This window comes from Lathamus discolor, chromosome 2 (genome assembly GCF_037157495.1).
Source record: "Lathamus discolor isolate bLatDis1 chromosome 2, bLatDis1.hap1, whole genome shotgun sequence".
NCBI classification, from domain to species: domain Eukaryota; kingdom Metazoa; phylum Chordata; class Aves; order Psittaciformes; family Psittacidae; genus Lathamus; species Lathamus discolor.
Window position 1 is genome coordinate 40,193,448 of NC_088885.1, and position 20,964 is coordinate 40,214,411.

The window sequence follows — 20,964 nt, forward strand, 5'->3', positions numbered from 1 at the left end:
GCTCATCAGCAAAGCAGCCATTAAGCGAGTTACCTGTGGTAAGGAGGAGGGATGTAACTGCAGGCTTTGTGTGACTGCACAGCACTGGGGCCTCACACAGGATATTTACAGCAGTACAGGTGAAGGTAAAGGAATCAACATGAAGTATTGGTTGTATGTTGCCTTAATGGAAGTTTCTATTTAAATGCTAAGTATTATTAGAAGGAAATAGAGGAGTTTACAGGTTTCATACTCTAGATAGTCTTTGCAAGGAATTTTCTGTGGAAAAGTTACTGAAGAACCATTAATCCAGGCATGGAGCTAACCGATGCAAGCAAAGCTGATAGAAGAAGTCACTGTTGGAAATAAGAGAAAATGTGCAATCCAGGAATAAATGTGGGTATGCAAGAGTCAAGAAATTTTTGCTGTCAAACCAGACCATTTTACTGTAAGGCTGTTGGGCGGTAGCATTTTTTATTTGCTTTTTGTTTTTAGTAGAATATTACTTGTCACTATTTCAAATTATTATCTACTCAAAATTTTTATTTTTATTAGGATGCTAACTGTTCAAACATTAAACAACTCCCTAATAATTTGAAGATGTGCTCAAACTCAGTGTGTTAACCTCCTGTGACTTCAGAGTGCCATAAGAATTGAATCGATTTTATGGTTGCTATTATAAAGAGAATAACATCTTTCAGGTGTAGGGAAAAGTTTCTTTCCCCTTTACAGCTAATTGACTGAAATCTTTATAGGACTGGCCACACCAGGCTTCCATATATGTTTTTCATTTTGAGGGAGTACTATTATAATCAATGCTGAGTTGAAAGCTCTAAGTTTCTTGTTGATTATTTATCTTTACTTTAAAGGGCTCTAAATTTGATTCTGAGTGAGAATGCAGACTGTTACAGCAGAGATAAAGTAATGAACATGTACTCTTAAAAGATTCTTCTGATTTTTTCTAAAAGGTCAGATTTTGAGTAAATCATAATAAAGCTCAAAGGACTAGAGACAAAAATCAGTTAACAAACTCAATATAATTTGCTGGAAGCATTCCTGTTTTCCCAGTTCTCTGAACAGTACCATACATCCAGCCATCATCAATTGGTTGCACATTGATGATATAATCACCATCCCTGAAGGAAACTTCATCTTCATCTTGAGCGCTGTAGTCATACATAGCTCTGTAGGTTCTCTGTTGAAGGAAAGAAAAAAGGGCTGTAAAGTCTCAAGCCTAAACAGAAATAGATTCCTCCTCTTCTTTGCACAAAGAAAATGTAAAGAGCAGAGAAAAAAAAAGAACAGAGGGAGCAAGGCAGAGAAATCATGTTACCTGTTGAAAAGAAACAACACACCCTTCACCCTGTCAAATATACAATGAATACAGCCCCTTGTTCTGAGTAGCAATATAATTGTTTTTGTGAATCTACATTGTCCAATGTTCTCACACAAATAGATTTCAGGCTTTTCACTACCTCTTGAAATATTCCAACTCTTTTTCATACATTTGCAAATAACAGTTCATTACATCAAGCCATGGCTAACTGTGCCTTTGCTCCATGTTTGCATGATTCCCAAATAGCCTCTCCCGTGTCTTCACTACAGAAAAGAAATACAGTCTTCATCCAGGTCATTAACTTGCCATTTCAGTGAAAGTCCTTCATTCATTCAAATTTTACCCCAAAATAAAAATTAGGAATATATTATTATCTGATCAGAAAAAAAAAAAAAAACCTACAAACAGGATTTAAAAAATTCTGGAAAAATAATTTTTGTGAATACTTATTTTTGCATATTCAGATAAAAGATTGATCTAAACAGAACACTAAGTCCTATCATTAGCTAAGTCAAATTTCTGTACACCTCTGTCCACTGTAAGCCAAGTTTCCATTTTCTTTCTAAATAGAGTATTTATTTCCACTCATAACCAATAAAATGCTATCATTCACTGGAATCCAAACTGGATTTTCAAATGCAAAGGGAACAGTCTCCCTTTGTATCTTAACAGCAGAATAAAACTAACTAATTTTAAAATTCACAGGAGTATTTTCTTTTACTTACTCTGCCTTTTGACAGAAGCCAGGAGCAGTTCAAGCATCACTGATAAATTTCCCTACCAGTAATTCTTGATGTGTCAACATATCTAGATGAATTTTTCTGGTACAATAGTTTAAGAGGAAAAAGGTAAAACAGTCAGTGTTTGAGATAATGCTTACTACCATTGTCTGAACCTTTTAAGAGACAGCAATCTTTGTTCTGCTTCTCAGAGGAAAACAACTCTGGATTAGTTTTAGCCCACCTCATTATTGGGTTTTGAGGGGTTTCACTGAAATTATTTTCAGAAAATACTCCACACACAGCGAGTAGGCCATTTGTCACATGTTAGAAGTGTGGGATCATCTAATCCAAACACTATACAGCAACTCATCATTGCTGTTCCCATACTGCAAATACACTTTTTGGCTTGATTCTGCATTGTGATTGGTAGTGCAGGTTAAACACTACAGAGAAATCAACTCCTGATTATAAACTGGAAACCACTGCCTTTCCTGACAAGACTGATCTGAACTGAACCTGAGTCTTGCTGTGTATAACTGTTCACTGCCATGCCTTGTAACATTGCTACCCGACAGGCTGTGACCAAGAATGACTTTTTAAGCAGAGGCATGTGGTTTCTTGGTGGTTTGTTAATGTCTTCCAAGTGTTAATGGAAGGTCATGAATAAACTCATCATTTTTATGCGCTACAAAGAAGCAACTAAGTAGGAGGGTTCTATCATTACCAAAATTTCCTGAAAGATTCACAAACTAGAAATCTAGCAATTGGAAGACCTTTGAGATCTGTTTTTTTCCATTTCAACTGACCTCTCTACAGAGCTTTGAAACTAACTAAAAAAAAAAAAAAAAAGTTAAAAATATGCTACTACAACAAGCCTATAAGTAGTTAGTCCTTTAAACAACTTATTTCAATAAAAAAGGTCCATCTAAGAAAAATTTTGGTAAGTCTGTATCTGGCATAAGGCAGAGAATGGATTTTCCTGAGCCATGCTTATATGTTTTCCTTAAATGGGCAAAGACTGAGGGAAGAGATTAGTTGTTTTATTAAACTAATATAAAAATGGAAAAAAAGAGAGAAGTTTTTGCTCACTCAGAATGATGCTCACTCATCCTTAGAGCATCACAGCACAGGACATACAACTTCCGTCTCCTTTAAGGCAGCTTGACTACATCACTGTGGTGGCACAGTTGTGAAGACAAGCTGGTAATTTCAAACTTTAAGAAAATTTATTAGAGCCCTAAATGCTGCTGAGAAACCTAAATTTATGGCCTTAACACCTAATTAGGTACTAAATGGCTGTCAGGAGAAATCTCCATAATAATCCTGTTAGCATTTAATGCCTAATTATCACTTCAGAGTGTAGTCTGGGCTATGTAATTGAGAATTACAATGCTTAAAGGACTCAAAGAAGGGATTTTTAAAATGCATTTTAGGGAGTTACTCCTCTGTCAGTAGAGAGTTTAGCAGGTACTGAGAGTACAAGAGGGTATAAGAAAAGGTTGGGGCTTTGTAAAACAATCAAATACTCAATTATCTCCCCACCTCTTCAAAGGTCTAACTTGGAGCTACTGTTTAGAAAGAACAGTAAGTCTTGTGCGCAGGAAGAACTGAAGCCAGCCTGTCATACTCCCAGCTCCCAAGCCAGATGAGAGCTGATAGATGGCTATTTCCAGTGCATCTACCAGTTTAAACTTATTCTATGGATCTCTCCTCGAAAGGAGCAGTATCTGTTGCAGTGTCCTTCACATATAGCAGCTATAAAGAAAAGTCAATTTGCAAACTAGGTTTTGTTTTCCTACCACGTTTAGTTATCTAAAGGCATGAGAACACCCTCTCTTATTTTCCAGAGGCAGAGAGCCTTCAGGGATCTGTTATAAAACATTCTATACTGTGAGCAAGAATTTAATTCAGCCCATTATGCAGAGCTGCTCACAGAAAGTGAGCAAAAGTTAAGAATCAGAAAATAATGCCATTTAACTGACAAACAAAAATCTACCCAAAAGACTGTGTTAGAATTAGGCTGATACAAAATTCAGCTCAAAACTAGATTAAATTTGAAAATTTAGAAATTAGAAAAATTCTATTTCTCAACATAGCAAATTGGTGAATGTGATTATAAAATGAATTTATAGCTTTTGAGGGCCTGAATTTGATATAACAGTGCAATAAGCCAGCTGAAAGGAGTAGGCTTTACTACAGCAGCTCAAATCATCCCCACCCTGATATAACCTTTGTCAAATCTCCTGTGACATGTCGAGATTTTAAAAGCACCCCAAGACTGCCATCAAGATTAAGGCTCTGCAAATCACTACATTTCAACACATCCCAAACCAGGGGTTTTCTTCAGCACACACTGAGAGCAGCCAGCACACCTGGATAGGATGTCAAATGACAAGTTTCACAAAAGGGATAAGAAAACCTGTTGAAAGGAGACAGTCAATCCTCTATTTTTAAAATGCTTTAATGTCACTCCCTTCCTTTTCCTATTACTTTTGCATTCCTAATTCTGGAACGAGAGGCAATTGATGACTCTCAAGATGATTGAAATGATACTGTTTTCAACAGGCAGCCCACCAGGAAGGTCACTGGGAGATAGAGATATTAGGGAAATCGTAGTCTTTTACCTGCCCACACAGCTGTGAAGCCTAAGTGCATTTCCAGATTTGCAAGCATCTCATCTGTGGTGTATCTGAAGGCTGCTTGTTTGCTCCTCACTAACTAGCAAATCTGCTAGCAAAGCCCAGGCTTCCAGTTCTCCCACTTCCTGGAATCTGGCCCTTTCAGAGAGCAGCCAGCTCCCCAAGAGCCTTTTGATATCCATGGAAACTAATGTTTGATTCCAGCATCAGCTGCTTCATAGCTGTAATGCAGGTGCCCAAAGAGTTTCTCAATTAATGGTTCACCCAAAGACGCAGGTATCTGGATCTGGATCCAGACTTCCCAGCAAGTTAAATCCTCAGCCCCCAAGCAGCAGAGAAACTGGCAAACCCGAAAGCATCCAAATTTCACGTAATATCATAATCTTTGCAATATAAAATAGCATGAAGTTTTAAAGAAAAGCACAAGCTTTAGCTAATCTTGAAAGCATGTTTTTTTCCATCTCAGCAAGCTCCAAGTTTGACTCATAATTAAATACTACTTCAACTCTAAAGGAAGTGACAGGGGTAGTAAATCTGCATCCATTCAAAATAGTTTAAAATTCAAAATTATGAGTCAGTATTTTTAAGGTAAAAGATTACTAGATCTGAATTGTGAAATCTCTAGGCAGTGGTATAATAAAAAATATGATAACCATTGAAATTTTATTTATAAAGGCTTCAAAAAGAAAAAAGGTCAACTTCCTAAAAACCCCAGCTGAATACCAATTCAGCTCTCCTTCCATAACCAATTACTTCTAAAACAAAATATTCACTCCAGCACTATATTCACATCCACCATAATCAAGAACTTCATGACATGGCCATGATTTCATGATAAAGCTTCTTCTCAGTCACTCAGCAGTATATTTGGTTCTGGCACAAGTGGGTGTATGACTCTTCTGTTGAATTAGAAAGGGCACACCAATACAGATCTGAGGTAGCTTTATACAAGCAGAGATGAGTAATATGGATAGGCACAAAGCCTGCTAGCCCAAAATCAGCAAGTTAAAATATCTGAAACAAATTTAAACCACCAGGGTGATATTAAGAGATCAGTGGTTTTCACCCATCACTAAGAGCCAGAATTCATCACAGAGTACACTACCAAATGTGAAATACCATCCAAGCATCTACTATTTGTTTTAAGCAGGCAGAGGATTCAGTTATTCCTCTGCCTTCTGGAGATCATAAATCATTTTTTTAACGCATTCAGATATAAATGTTCCTGCCACTACCCTGTCACTTAATCTTTTTCATACATAAGTAGTATCACTTACATTTAGGAACAGGACAGTCAAATAGTCCAGCTATAGAATTCAAGGGTACCAATTCACAATAGCTGATGATGTTGCTTACCAAATAAAATAATTCTTTAAATCCAATACTCACCAGACTTGCTGAATGGGGCTGTGAATGCATGGACCTCATAGATGACATACTGGTCTGGTGCATGTATCCATATCCTTGGGTCTGGCTTTGCTGATATGCTCCAGGGAGAACAGGGGCTGTGTGTTAAAGAAATAGAGACACATTAATCTGTTTTTTAAAAAGTCCTTGTCTAGCCTTTTGTAGAAATTGTAGATTATTTGCATTACAAATAACAACTCCTCAGTATGAAACAGTTCAGAATTATTTCCATACACAACATAATGCTTTTCATTATTTGAGTTACACAGAACTGTAGCCAAAGCTATAGCAATATATCCACAAGGCTAGCTGGAAGGAAAATCTTAACATACCTTGAGAATTTTCTCTAAAAAGGTGCATGAAAGCCTGGAATACCACTAACTAATTTTGGTATTGGCATAGATTATGTACTAAATGTCATGTGCCGTGATACTGCCATTTTTTAAGGAAAGATTGATAAAAAAAAGGTATATACCAATCCAGTTCTGGAATGTTTCAGTAGAAATTCTCTGCAATCAATTCCTAACACATTGCAAACTAACTCTTATTTATTGGGTTATAAATAAAGAAGGACTGTGATTCACAGGAAGAGACAGATATGTTAAAAAGTGAGGCCGTTGTTGAGTTTTTTAGTTTATTCTGATTCCACCAACATTCTTCGCTGAACACAGAAAGAGCAATGGTTACTTAAATATTTCCAAGACCACCTCTTTCAGAATTGTCCTCTTACCACACAATTGTTCCATCTCTTTCACATCTATTTTATTCACGTTATTTTAACAATTACATTATTTCAACAATTCTGTATGCTAATCATTAACATGTTGACTTTTATTGTACCAAGAGCTGCTAAAAGAGTTAATACAACCAACATGGACTCCCTACTTCTACTAGGAAAGCACTCGTTAAACTTCTGCATCTGCTGAAACACCTTATTTTGGCAGCAGACCGAAACAGATTGCATTAAAAACATGGTTGATCAAAAATCTGTGAGAAATGAGCACAACATAAGTGACTACTCACTATTTTCCCAGCAAGCCCAATGATGAATAATGGATATTTTAGAAGTGCCAAGTTCATTCTAATGACATATGAGTACAAAGACATTTTAAAGCAGTTTCATCATCAGAGAATTGCTGCTTGTTAACATGTTCACAGGATTATCATGCATTAAGTGAAGTAGTTCATCAAATAATTGTTTTAGTGTTGTTACAAGCTATTTCTACATGACCAGATGTAGCCCTTCATGAGAAAACAGAAAAAAATATAATCTAAGCAAAGGTTCTGTGATCAAGACAGAATGAATTTTGCCTAATTCACTACCAGCATAAATATTGGTCATTTCATAGAAGCCAACAGTCTTGTACCATACTCATACCGGCAGTAAATTGCTTATGTGGGTTGAAAACTGAGCAGAGCTTGAACTTTTTAACTTAATAGGAAGTTGTATCACTCAAGCCATCATTGGCCACTGATCAGTCAGCATCTTGCCTGCTCTGCTGTAACAAAGGGCTAGTAGCTTTTTCCTGCTCCCTGGTAGGGGCAGACACCCGGAGAGTCCCTTTCTTCTTCTTAAGAGAAGTGAAGGTGCTGGTAGAAAATTTTACTCTTGATTCCTTCTCCCCAGAACAGATTTTTCTCAATTCCTACCAATCATCCTTTGTCAGTGTAAGGCAGCAAGCCTACTGAAGGTCAGTTTCACTGTGGCCTCCAAATTGACAGGCTTACTTTGGGGGGGATAATTTATGCCTCCTGCCTCTGTGACAACTATCAGCAGCAGGTCTGAGCTGTGCTTTCCTCTTTTGCTATCAACTTCTCACAAGCTGAAAGAATTCTGTCAAACTGTCTCAGTGAGACTTTTTGCTCATTTACCTGCAAAAGTGGAAACTAAGCCTGGGGAAATAGAGCATTTCTTCCCAAGCAAGAGAAGTGGGAAATGTTAGAAGCTGAAGTATTAGAAAAAGATTCTATACCAAAAAAAAAAAAAAAAAAGGAATTTTTAGGATTAGCTTTGTTAATTATCTTCTAGTCCTTTATTTAGGTATCATACATATGAGCCTATATATCAACACATCAGTGTTTGAGACACTTGATTGAATAATTCCACCCTTTTTTTCCATTAAAAGAATATTGTAGTAGAGCTGCAAAAAAATTACCAATACTTAACATGTTATTTCTTACAGAAAATACTAAAGAAATCTCTAGATTACTGTCTACATAATTTGGGAATCATAAATAAACAGATTATTGAACAGACAAGGGCTCTGAGCTGTGTTTCTGGTGACATGCAGATATTTCAAGGTGAGATTAAATGACGCAGAGAAAGAGTTAGACTTTTCTTCATCATCATCACCCATAGTAAACTGCAATCTTTTGGCTCAGACCAAAGTATAAAGTTCTATAACATCACTGACTGCAGCATCAAAAGCAATGGTTTTAGTTAACCTAAGGGAACAATAAAACACAGTGGTGGAACATGAAATTCATTTAGCTGAAGTCAGATTTATTGGTGAGGGAGCTGAGGGCTGACCATTGCTCCCAGAAGTAGAGATGGTTGTTTTTTCTTGTTGCAGTAAGACTTTACCAGATGCATTCTAATGTATCAAAACTTACTTTTTTCTTGTCTCACTTACCAAGCAAGTCAGACATTCATTTCAAATTAACTACTTGAAGAAATTTATCATATATCCCTTTCTATATCTTTACAGGATTTCCCAGAGAAAGGAGAGAGAAAAATGAATGAACACGATAAAAGGCAGAGAGAAAGGCTCCAAGAAAAGGAAGTTGAGAGAATGATAGTGAGTATCAACTTGCTCCAGCAGAAAATGGGATCTGCAGAGTGCATATTGATCAGGACATGCTTTGAGAAGCACTAGGAAAGAAAAAGGTCAAACTGTGGAAACAGAAAAGGAATAACTAAGAGAGCACTGTAGAACTGCAAAGTGAAAAAAAAAAAAAAAAAACAAACCAATCATTTAAAGGGCAGGTAGCAATACATATTTACATTTTATACAGACCATACTTAAACTCTCTTTCATTCTTTTGTACAGCAGAACGTCAACAATCCATGTAAAACTATATATCCCCACTGCTAACTACTGCACTTCTGTCATTGACTGCAATACAGACCATTTACTGGATCAGATGTAAAATAATAATCACTTCACATCCTCTTACAGACATCATGCTGTTTTAAACACATATTTTGATGCTATCTCACTTCACAGTTTCACTACTAAGACTTTGGAGAACTCATGAAGAATACTGCAACGCATCATAATAAAAGCCACAACATAAGAGAGCAGGAAGCAAAAAGAAAGATTATGACTATTATGTGCTTAATTCTAACGTCTGTACAACACCAGAAATCAAGCTTTAGATTCTCTGAGGAGCACACATTGCAGCCTAGCCAGAATACGGCATCATCATACATATTTGTGTTACTGGCACTATGACTAGCTCCCCAAAATAGATGAAGGTGCTGATGGGAATCATGTTGCTCCAAACATATTGAATTCATTCACCTGGTTTGCCTTGCTGCTGCCTTATTTTCTACAGTTCACAACATGTAGAGCAGGCCTCATAGCCTTACATGAGAAGACCTCTCCCATAGTTTTCAGTTCCTTTTTTCTTTTGCCCTCCCCTTAGAAATTGCTCAGCTATGACCGACGCATAAGAAAACATTAAATAGTGATGCAATCACATGTGTGAAAGTGCATGTCTAGAGCACACTTCTGGGGTGTTTGGGTACACCCCACATGTTTTTCATGTGACTGGGTCACTGCCCAAATTCTACAACCCCCCTGACCATCTCTCAGTGCAAGTTACAAGAATATATAGCTAAAGAAATATAGCCTTAGTATAAACTGTTATTGCTGTGTCGAAGCTAGTGCATAATAACAACTGGTACCTTTTTAAAGCCTTCTCCAGAAAGCATCACGGAGGCAACTTTTATTACAAATTCTGGCTCCGTACTTTATTTTTTTGTCTTCTATCACTTTTCATAGATGTTGGCTGCTGCTCCTTATCATTAAATTATTTAAAGTGATTTGGGTTGGAAGAAACCTCTAGAAGTAATATAGCCCACCCCCATTTAAAATCAGGGGCAAATCTGCAGTTAGACTGGATTTCTTTGGGATTTGTCCTGTTAATTTTGAGTTCGGGATGGAGATTTCACTGTACCTGTTTGGGCAACCACAAAACCCTATAATTCCTCCTGTTTATTTCCTAGGCAGTGTATATTCCTGTGCAAGCTCTTGAGATGAACTCATCCCAGCAGTGCATTAATCATACAAGCATCCTGAGTAACAGTTTTCAGGAGAGATTTGAAGGTTAACATTTATTCTGCAGAAATTCACACACTGCCCAAGCATGAACAGTGGGATATGTGGAACTTAATTGTTGTCAACTAAGAATTTAATGAGAGTTTAAAGAAGGCCCATATCCCAGTCAATTCAGAATCAGAAATCTTGATACTTTGGCAGCAGATAAGACAGGATAGATATGCTGAAGACAAGATGCGAAAGATATAAAAAGAGAAGAAAAGTAACTTGACTGCTATGACAGATGAGCATTTAGCCGGCTTTTAAGGGTGATGTGTTAAACATAATTCTCTGCTAAAGTTAAGAGTGTTAGAAGAACTCAGCAGGAGTCCTGAGGTGATAAATCTCAGAGGCTATAGGCAGTCCATTCCTGATTCCCACTGCATGTCTGAGGTTGATGTTCCATGAGCTGTCTGAGGCTAACACTCCTACCACCCTTTTACTTCTTCTCAGCCGTGTTGTTTTTCTGCTGCCTTGGTGAGCTAAGTCAGCTCAGCAATGTATCAGACCAGCAGCAGATGACGTGCAAGGAAGGAGGCAGGACCAGGTACTCAAGGCCACAGGAGGCAGAAGGGAGCAAACTGCTATATTACTTCAGCTGTCTCATGGTATGCCCTCCCAAGCACCTCACTTCTTAGCAAGCTCCAAGTTCAAACCACAAAAGAGCTGAGCCTCTCATAGATGCTTCCCTCCAGATGTCTCGGCACCCAGCACCAAACAATGCATCCCATGTAATGCAGATGCCCCTGTGTGCTGGCATGTGGCATGCACTGCTCAACTACTTGCATCCTAGGTCCCCATAGTATCTGAAAAAAGTCATAGTGGAAGGTTAGAGAAGATTAAGCCTAATGCAGCCAGCAAGAGCTATTTACCTGACAATAAAAACAGGTATTGGAGAACTTAAAGACTTTAATGAGCATGCGAGGACTGCCCAGAGATAGAGATGGTAAAGGGGCTGAAATAAGGTACAGACCTCTGCAGCATCCCATAGTACAGAGCGAGGGGATAATCTCTAAAGGATATGATAAAACAGCAGCCACAGGAGTAAAGCAAACAAACAGAAGAGTAAAAATATGCTAGATACAGATAACATTAGGAAAACCTCAGTAATAATTTTCCAGTACAGGACTGGTTGCAAGAATGCTCATGTCCCAAACTGGGATGAAAAGAAAAAAAAGAACTCAAAGGTTCATGCAAGAAGAAATTTCAAAAAATCAGGTGAAACAATATTATGACAATCATTTCTAAAGATCTAGGTTTAATTTCAATAATTCTCAATGTTTATTATCATTTACATGACTTAAAAATTAAATATATTTCAACATAAAGCTGGATGCTTTCTTTCAAAAATATCAAGCTATAAACTTAAACATCTCAAAACTGAACAAAACAGGGAGGTTTGGCATTGAGATGTTAATCATAAGTGACCCATTCCTATAAAGGAGTTTGGCATTAAACTGCTATCTTCTGAGGAGCAATAATGGAAAATTCCCAGCCAACTCTAAAGTTAAATTGCTCAGCAGTAACTTTTCAAATAAGCTAGAAAATGGAAACACATACTCTAAACTGATTGTAACTCTTATCTATTATAGAGTTTTATTATTTTCTAGTCAAAAAGTAGCACAGCACAGTCAAGTTTACTGGGAATAGGTCAGACTGCATAAGCATATAAAAAGCACTAACCTGAAGACTGCAGATGGTGAGACCTGATACAGAACAAAGCTGCTTTTAGAACAGTAGAAAACAACATGGTAAGGCATCTTGGCATTTTTTCTTGTAACAGTAATTTTCTCTTCATTTCTTTTCTTTCCTTTTTTTCCCCTCCTTTTCTTGCCCTTTACTCCTCTGTTAGGCTGCTTTCACAGACGTCTGAGCTACCAGGCTTGTGCTCTCAGCACTGTCAGAAGCAGCAGTTTGTCTGCATACTATCCATTACAGGGGTCAGTATTAGTTAGTAAATTGGAATATCAAATCCACATATAATTAGGTTGTCGAAATAACAACCTGAAAGTATGGCCTAATTCACACAGGGTGCTAATAAATATCAGCCATGCTCACTGACTTCATTAGAACTGAAGCTCTGAACTACTTGGAGTCAGTGGCGAATTCACGATGTTAAAAGCTTAGGCGTTTCTTTAACCTAAATTCTAAAGATGTAAGAAATTAACTATGCCATGTTCAAATATTTGGGGGGGGGGGGAAGGAATGGAGGAGGGGTGTCAACAAAATTATTAATCTTGTATATAAAAAAACTAATATTAATTACTCATGATGTAAAAAAAAAAAAAAATCAAAGCTCTCAAGACCACTTACTGACATACTATAATGGAAAAAATAAAATGTTTTAAACCAAACCTCATTAATTTCATGACTAGACTAAGACTGTTTTAAGCACTATTTTATAACACCATTTTATCTGCTAGCCTACCCATATGTACCCACTGTGCAGAATCATACATTTATAACTTATAAAAGCAGTTTCAATATAAGAAATAAAAATTTGATTTTGAATAAACTTACAACAGAAAATCACACAGAGCTGTTTCACATATGTCAAAGAAAACAAACTAATTTTGAAAGGAATGACAAAGAGAATGCCTAATGTGCTCATGCCATATGGAATTATGTATTTTATTGAGAATTTCTTTTCCTCTTTGGGGGGGCTATCTCATATTTCAGTTATGCCTGAGAGCAAACTTTCTCGCAAAAATTCATCTGTTCTAAAATCCCTGATTTGTACAAACAGTCAATATCATTACGACTGACTACACTGGTCTTTACTGTGCAAGTCCATCATACATCCAATAGCCAATGGAGTGGGAATTTGGGTAGGACCAGTTGGCAAAGAACAGTTAGCAGACTGCTTCTCTAGTACATCAGAATCCATGTGTCTGCTCATTCAAGTCTTCCCCCTAATTAATATTTTGAGGAATGGTGGATCAGTCAATTCCATTATATCATTTATTTTCAGGGCAATCTAGTCCTTGAGGTTCATTCTGGCTTCTCTGAGGGGTCTAAATCTCTACTGCAAAAGCCAGTCTCGAACATTTAAAAGTAGTATGGCTTTTATTCCCTTTCAGAGGAAAAGCATGAAAGGACTGTATTCAGAATAAGCCCAGGCTAGCACAGTCTCCAGAAGCCATGTTTGCAAGCAGGTATTAAATGTCATAGGGAAAAACAAACTGTTTTCTGTTGTTGACATTAAAAGAAAGAGGACAGTCAACTGAACATCCACCCTCTTCATCAAAAGGTAATAATACTGGGAATATTTTTGCCAGCAAGTGCTTGTAGATGCTCTTTAGAGCATCACTTCTACTGAAGAACAGGTCTGGAGGATACCTAGTCAAAGCTCAAAAGCCTCTGTGATCATTAACACATTGTTGTCATTGTAAAGCATCACAGAGTTGTAAAGTATTAAACATAATCTTGTGCTCTGCCAACAGGAGAAGAGAAGCACCCAATCTCAAACCTATAAAGTCCCTACCTGTACCTGTCTGACTGTGGAGTGGTGAGATGCTGAGTGACCCTCACAGCCTGCAAAAAAGCATGAGCCAGTCCTGTCCTGGCAAAGCAGACGATTTTGATGAACAGAAAATGCCATCAGCTTCCCCAGACTGCCTTTAGAATAGCCATTTAAGACTGTAAGGCCATAAACACTCAGAAGAATGGATTTGATAACTGTAATTCCATAGGACCCCCTTTAAACAAAGGCTTTTTCACACAAAAGCTAACAGCATTTGTTATAAGATACGGTGGTAAATGATCTCCCAGGAAATTTAATATTTTACATGACCCCATTTTCCCTACTAGTATTATAACCAGGATATAATGAAATAACAGGGCATTCTGGAGTTCTGAATATTAATTGCAATCAGGATTTGGTATCACTGACAAACAAACCATATTGCTAGCTGACTTTTTTGCCTGACATTCTACCTAAGCTGCAGCACGTCTCAGCTGAGAAAACAGAGTACTATATGCCTTGCCTTTCCCTTCCTCACATACCATACCGCATTCTTTTATTTATGAAGGTACAAAATGCCTGAAGGCCAGCCCGAGGCATCCTTGGTCCTAGTGGGGCCACAGTGTACCACAAGAGGCTACTATTCCTTCTTAAATTGTGAATAGGCAGGTTGAGGATTTTGCTCTAGGCTTCCTCACAAATAGACAAAGTTAGTAAAATGAAGGTTATATTAACATGTTCCATTACCCACACACCTTCAATTACAATTTGAACTCACATTTACTGAACAGCAACTGTTGCCCATTCACCCACTGAAGAAAGAAAACTGCAAGTCCTTCTCACAGAAGTTGTGCTTTGATTTCTGTGCAGCTACTTATTTGCATAGTGGATATAATGAATCTGAGCAGTAGTGAAAGGATACTATCAACCAGGATCAAGTACATGACTACACATAATTTAACAAATTATATTTATTATCTGCTGGATATAAAATCTTCAGAAGTGTATCAAAAGCTGCTCTTGGGGACCACACTAAACCACTGAAACAACTTCTTGCCAAGGGAGCCATTAACACTTTCATTGTTGAGTCTCTTGGAAATTTCCTTTCCACTTTCTGCTCACTAACTGTTTAAAGGAAAAGGGAACATCAAACTCAGACAACTGGCAGGGCAAACAGAAAGATCCCCTGAACGGATGCCATGCTAGAGAAATTGAAAATGAGATCTCTTTTGGATTCACCTCCACCCCCATGTGTGGGAATTACCATTTGATGCTGCCAGATGTCAAGGGTATGGGAAAGCAGCATGGGAATCAAATATAGGCAGAGAGAATCTAAGCAAAAATATTTTGGAACTGTGAAATGTAAAGCTCTCCCTGGAACATTAACTCATCCTCTGTGAACACACACTGAATGAAAATGTGCTTTCAGATGAACTACAATTTATATATTAATATATTACAACCAATGTGGGATATTTATTTTTATTCCCAGAGCCCTAAATCAAACCTTGATCAAAACTTAACTAAGCCCTCACTCACAGTGCTATAAGAAGTTTCAAGTGTTACATTAAAAAATAAGGTTTTACAGATATTTCCTACATCATTGTAGTGGAAAATAATAAAATCTAATTTTCTGGACTGATTTCTCTCATGTTCTGCATTAGCAAAGCACTCAGCAGAGGACACTAAAAGTCTAGTAGTCGAGACTAGGCCATAATGCTCAAGACAGTGCATAAATGTGATCCCATTGCCATTCTGGATTCCTATACTTACATGGCTTAAAAGGCTGAAATGGATTACTGAAAAGAGACCAAATTATGAATTAAGCAATCAGAAATCTTCTTTTTATAGAATCTTAATTAACATACGCAGGGAACACACCCAACCTGTTTCTAACTGAAATCTGAACTCTTTCAACTCACCTTGCATTTAATTTTCCTTCTTACTTCAAATCTAAAGCTGAAAAGGTATCACCTTTCTAATACCAGGAAACCTCCCACTGTTTTCAAAAACCCCTCCAACTGTAACGTCATTATTTTTAATCAGAAAAAAACAACCCTGTCCTTCGAACATTACGGATCACTGCAAAACAGGAGGCAAAAGCTGAAAATACAAAAACACTCGTTCAAATGAAAGTTGCATTTTTCATTAGGGAGAGAGCTGTCTTGCTGCCTGAACAAGAACTGTCCTTATGGGGTACAGGATATGGTTACAGCAAACCTTCACAAAGGAAACCATATTGCTTCAGCAAAAACCTATTTGACAATGGAAGCCCAAGAGTCACCAATTCTGAAGGAGTGCAAGCTCTCTAACAACAAAAACTGTTCATGCTAAATTATTTCTGGTACCATGTACCAAACATATGCATGCACTTGTGCCCATATTACATCCACAGGGAAGTATTTCCCAAGTTCAAAAATAGCACAAGAGGTTTATGGGTGAGGTATTTATCATTTGACTGCAATAATTTGTACTAAATTATACACTTAAGAACAGAAAATAATCTGTTTTACTATGATGCTTTTGAGTGAAAGAAGGCAATTTTTTCCTACACATTACCTTTCAGGTAGGTAAACCTGCTGGGTGCTTGCATGTAAAAGCAGCAAAATCAGAGCACAATCCAGTCCAAAAAAAAAAAAAAAAAAGAAATATATATATATATTATATATATATAATATATATATATATAAAATAAGTCAGAAACAGATGTAAGAATCTGGTGGATAAGAGAAGTGTAGATGTAACCCTCACCAAGAAGGACTACACAGAGTAGTGTTTTGATGTGTTCAGCCTTCTGTGGCAGTGCAGCCTGCTGATACACTTGAAAGGGGACAAGAAACCCACAAAAGCCTATAGCTCTTCCTGTGAAATCTACAATTCCTCTCCCTCCAAATGCCATGTTTGATTACTGGACTCTAGGGAACAATGTTACGGAAACAGAGTTCAGCTACCTAGCATAAAAGAACCATTCTTCCCTGGCTGCCAGAGAAGAAAATATAACTGCTGTGTCATTCTGCTTGACCTCCTTAAAATGAGAGCTTAGCAACTGAATATTAATACAAAGAGGGGTGAACGATTTCTGCTGTGTATTCCTGCAAGCTGCACCTGGAACTGGAAGACAAATCTCTATATTACAATACAAAGAGCAGTCTGGTATTACTCCCCTTTTTTTCTTTGACTTTTATTAATGGTGATTTTTCCCATCCTCAAAATTATGTTTTTTATAAAAATGATGGGAATGACAGAGCAAGGAATGAAACCAAATTCTGTCTCCTTTCCTTTACTTCCACCTTCCTCTGGAGTCAGAGAAGAGCATTAGAACTGTCCAAACACAAGTAGACTTCCTGGTCAATGTAGCAGACAGCATCCCTGCCATTCCAGCATCTGAAATTCTCTTTTTTTTTTTCTCCACCTGACTGGTTTGTCTTCTAACCAAGATAATAAAGAGCAGAAGTAGCAGCACAGTTCCTTGTTCTAGGATTTGCTGTGGTACATATGGCTGGATGTCAAAACCTCAGACAAATCCTACAGATAAACATGTTACATAGAGTCACAGATACTGTTTGTGTGATAGGGGGAGAGGAGACATCCCTGAAATCAATGCTTGAAATGTCAGTGCTCAGCTGTAGCTTATGTGCAGTATGTACAGTAATACATAAATTGTATATGTGCTGTTTGCTGGGCTAAGTTCAGACTGCAATTCAAACAGATCTTTTAATGGCTTACAACACATTCCTGCCTTGGTGAGTAAAGGAGAAAGATAACCCCTGGAGTCTGGAGAAAGGGAAGGGAGCAGGCACAGCTACTCTGGAGCCTTTTTTCTTCATAAAGCTCGTATCACACAAGGAGGACAGGCCACTGGGGAAAGAGATAAAGGACTCAATGTTTCTCACTGACTTAACTTCCACTCCAAGCTATATAAGGACTTCAAAACTTTTAAGTACTAATATCTCACAGGAAGATACAGCCATGCCATGTTTTCTGCAGCTTTCATAGACTTTGGAGTCAGGTTGCCAGCATGTGCGTTTGCCATATTTATTCCTCGAAGCTTTTTTGTAGTAATTTTTTCCGGATCTGGCCAATGGTTATGCAGTACCAATGAAGTATTTAATATGAATTTTAACTTTTGTCATAGCAACCTATGGGTTATTTTTAAGTTAGATAACAAAAAATTAAGACTATCAAGATGTGAGTAGAATTTCACCGTTTGTTGAAATTTGTGTATTTGGATTCCCAGTGTCAGTAGAAGAAGGTAGTTTCCCAGGCAAAGGCAAAGTGAGAGGCCTAAGTGTTAGTGACAGACCCTTTTCATCAGAATAAAGAAAGGAACCTCACATCAAGGACTCTTAATGTTAATTCTTACTACTTGCCTGTGGCAGCAGATGATCTGAATATGAAGAAATTAGGCTGAAGGAAGCAAGGATAAATAGTGAACATGCTGCCAATCAGTAACACACTGGCTCCAACCAAATAGATACAATTTTAGCACTGATTTCTAAAATGCAACAAAGGCACTTGAAATGTCCTAACACTCACTGTTTTCCTACATAACATGAGCTTTTGGGAGTACACCAAAACTGATTTCCATCGGCTACAAACTGACTTCTGTACAGTTTTTAAGCTATGACGATGACTTAGAAAATAACCAAGAAATCAAGTTTTTAAGGTTTGGGGTTTTTTTCCCAGCAGAGTAACCATATATCCATGACTGAAAGGAACTGATATTCACCTCTGACTTTTCTGCATCTACAGACTACACACAATTTAAAATAGGAATAAAGGGACACCTTAAGACACTGAAATATTCTGAACATATGGTAAGGAAAAATTTATATATCATATCTATATACTGATGTACACCAATTAAACTAGAAATCAAAAGGAAATAGAAAACAAAAAAACAGGAAGCCAAAAGCAAACTGGGAGAAAGCCAAACTAAGAGGTTTCAACTAAAAAGAAATAAAGGGTGTTTCAACGACAAACAAAAAAAATTATTCATCTATTACAGGATGTTCATTAAGCTCATTTTAAAGTAGAAGCCTTGAGACTGAAAGCAGAACTTGGCAATACTAAAAAAAGATCCTGCTGATTTCAATCAAAGAAAAACAGGAGAGAGCTAAACAGAAAGCCCCACACCGATACGATAAACTGAAAGATAACTGAAGTAAAAACTGAGAGAAGGAAGAATATTGGAAAGTAAAATGAAAACATTCTGCAGTTGAAACAAGATTGAAAGAATGCAGCATAAAAGAATTCCGATAACTAAAACCAAAGGGGTAACTCTAAGGAAAACACTTTCAATGAAATATAATGAAATCAAAATGTGCACACAAATTGTTGCAAAATAAAAGAGAGAGAGAGATAGGGCAGGGGAGAATGAATAACAGCAAAATGAGAGTACAGTGAGAACTCTTCAGTGCAGATGGGTCTTCTTATTTCAAACACTCTCAGAGGAATTCTTCACCTCAAAATGAGACAAAGACTGATGCAAAACAGAAGTGACAAAACCAGTAGCCCTAGTATCAATGCCATGGCTCATCTACTATCACCTCACAAGTCACAAAGACACTGTTCTAGTAACAGACAAATGCGTACAGTCATTTCCCTGACATCATGGCAAAGCCGGAAATTTGTTCCAGTAGTAGCAGAGTGACCCCTGTAGACACTAGGTCAGCTCCCTTAAGGACAAGCTTCTTCCTTCTCAAAGATTTAAACTGTTTGACATTTTAATCCAAAACCAGCATTTCTTCTGGTTGCATGTAGTATGCTGTTTCTTTGCTTACTACAAACAATGAGCCTGAAGAAAAATATTTATTAATCTTACAGGTTTACTTGCAGCCTTCATTTTATCTTGCTACTCTTTCTCTATGCCTGCTCACACAGCTTTGAGCAGCTGAGTTTGGTTTCTGTGACTGGTACTGGGTCATATAACCCAAATTAATTTCCATATCTTATGTTGTACCATATATTAACACTCTAGTGTTAAAAAGTCCTTTCTTCCCCTCAGTCTCTGGAGATTGAACTACTGTGAAAAACGGATATATGTAAAGTGTTCTAAAATGACAAGCCTTTAAAAAAGTCCCCAATATTGTGAACTTGTGCTACTTTGAGCATCTTTACTCTTACCTCTGGAGGAATGGAACTAAAAAGAGTCTTGAGCCAAGAGGATGTGAGCTAAATGCCATTTTGACTTACTGAAGTAAGTTACTAGCAAAAAAATGGTGGATTAATTTTATATGAAGACATTAAAATAGGAGAAAATATTTTTATAAAAATACATACTTTATCACAACATGTGAGAAACTTTGTAGAGACCATGGATACAAGTAAGTCCAATTAGGTGATATCTGTGGTCCTTTCTGTCATCAGACACTGAAAACACCATAATTATATGTAAAAGCAATTCATCCCCTTCATGGAGTAAATGCTTGAAATACAAATGCAACTGTCCAACACAGAATGGATACGTGTTGAGCCATATGACCCATACTCTCCTGGTGCCTAAATGCAAACTAACATGATGGGACCTTACTTGAAAGGTAGAAAGCGAAGCAAAGGTGTGTGAACTGGAGGCGGGGGGGGGGGGGCGAACAGAATGAATACTGCACAGAAAATCAGGACAGACAGAAAAGACTTTATAAAGAAACTAAAAGAAAAAAACCCAACCAAAAAACAAAACCCACAAACAAGCAGTTGAGAAATTTGTCAGACACAATGCTGTCTAGAAAGAAATAAACAGCAAAGAAACTGTCTCTTGTTGCTTTTTTCCTATGGTGTTCTGTGAAGAATTAGCTGCCTGGTCTGTCTTTATAAGCAGAAATAAATCTGACATCCATACATCTGAGCTTCTCTTTCTGACAAAAATAATCTGAAAAACCTTCTCAAAACTGAATTAATAGACCCACGTCTGAGAAGTTGCAACCCCAGTGTTAAAAGCAGGGTTGAAAGAGAGAAATCATTAGCTTCTGTTCCTTTTTAGCCAAACTGGAAATAACTACTTGAAAAACATCTGAGAATTTTTCAAGAACTAATGTGGCAACAACTATTTCTGGGAAGTGCTACAGAATGGTTTGCAGGTAAAAAGCAAATCTTTGTT

General features: G+C 37.3%; 1 protein-coding gene across 5 annotated transcripts in view; it reads right to left on the reverse strand.

The window, feature by feature from the left end:
• Nucleotides 1–434: 434 nt before the first annotated feature.
• Nucleotides 435–20,964, reverse strand: part of NEBL (nebulette) — a 253,175-nt gene continuing 232,645 nt past the window's right edge. For all 5 annotated transcript variants that reach the window (XM_065666541.1, XM_065666540.1, XM_065666542.1 and 2 more), the window contains 2 exons: nucleotides 6,066–6,181; nucleotides 435–1,174 (listed from right to left, as the gene is read on the reverse strand). In XM_065666541.1, the coding sequence (XP_065522613.1) occupies nucleotides 998–1,174; nucleotides 6,066–6,181 (293 nt within the window). In that variant the 3' untranslated portion in view covers nucleotides 435–997. The remainder of the gene's footprint in view (nucleotides 1,175–6,065; nucleotides 6,182–20,964) is intronic.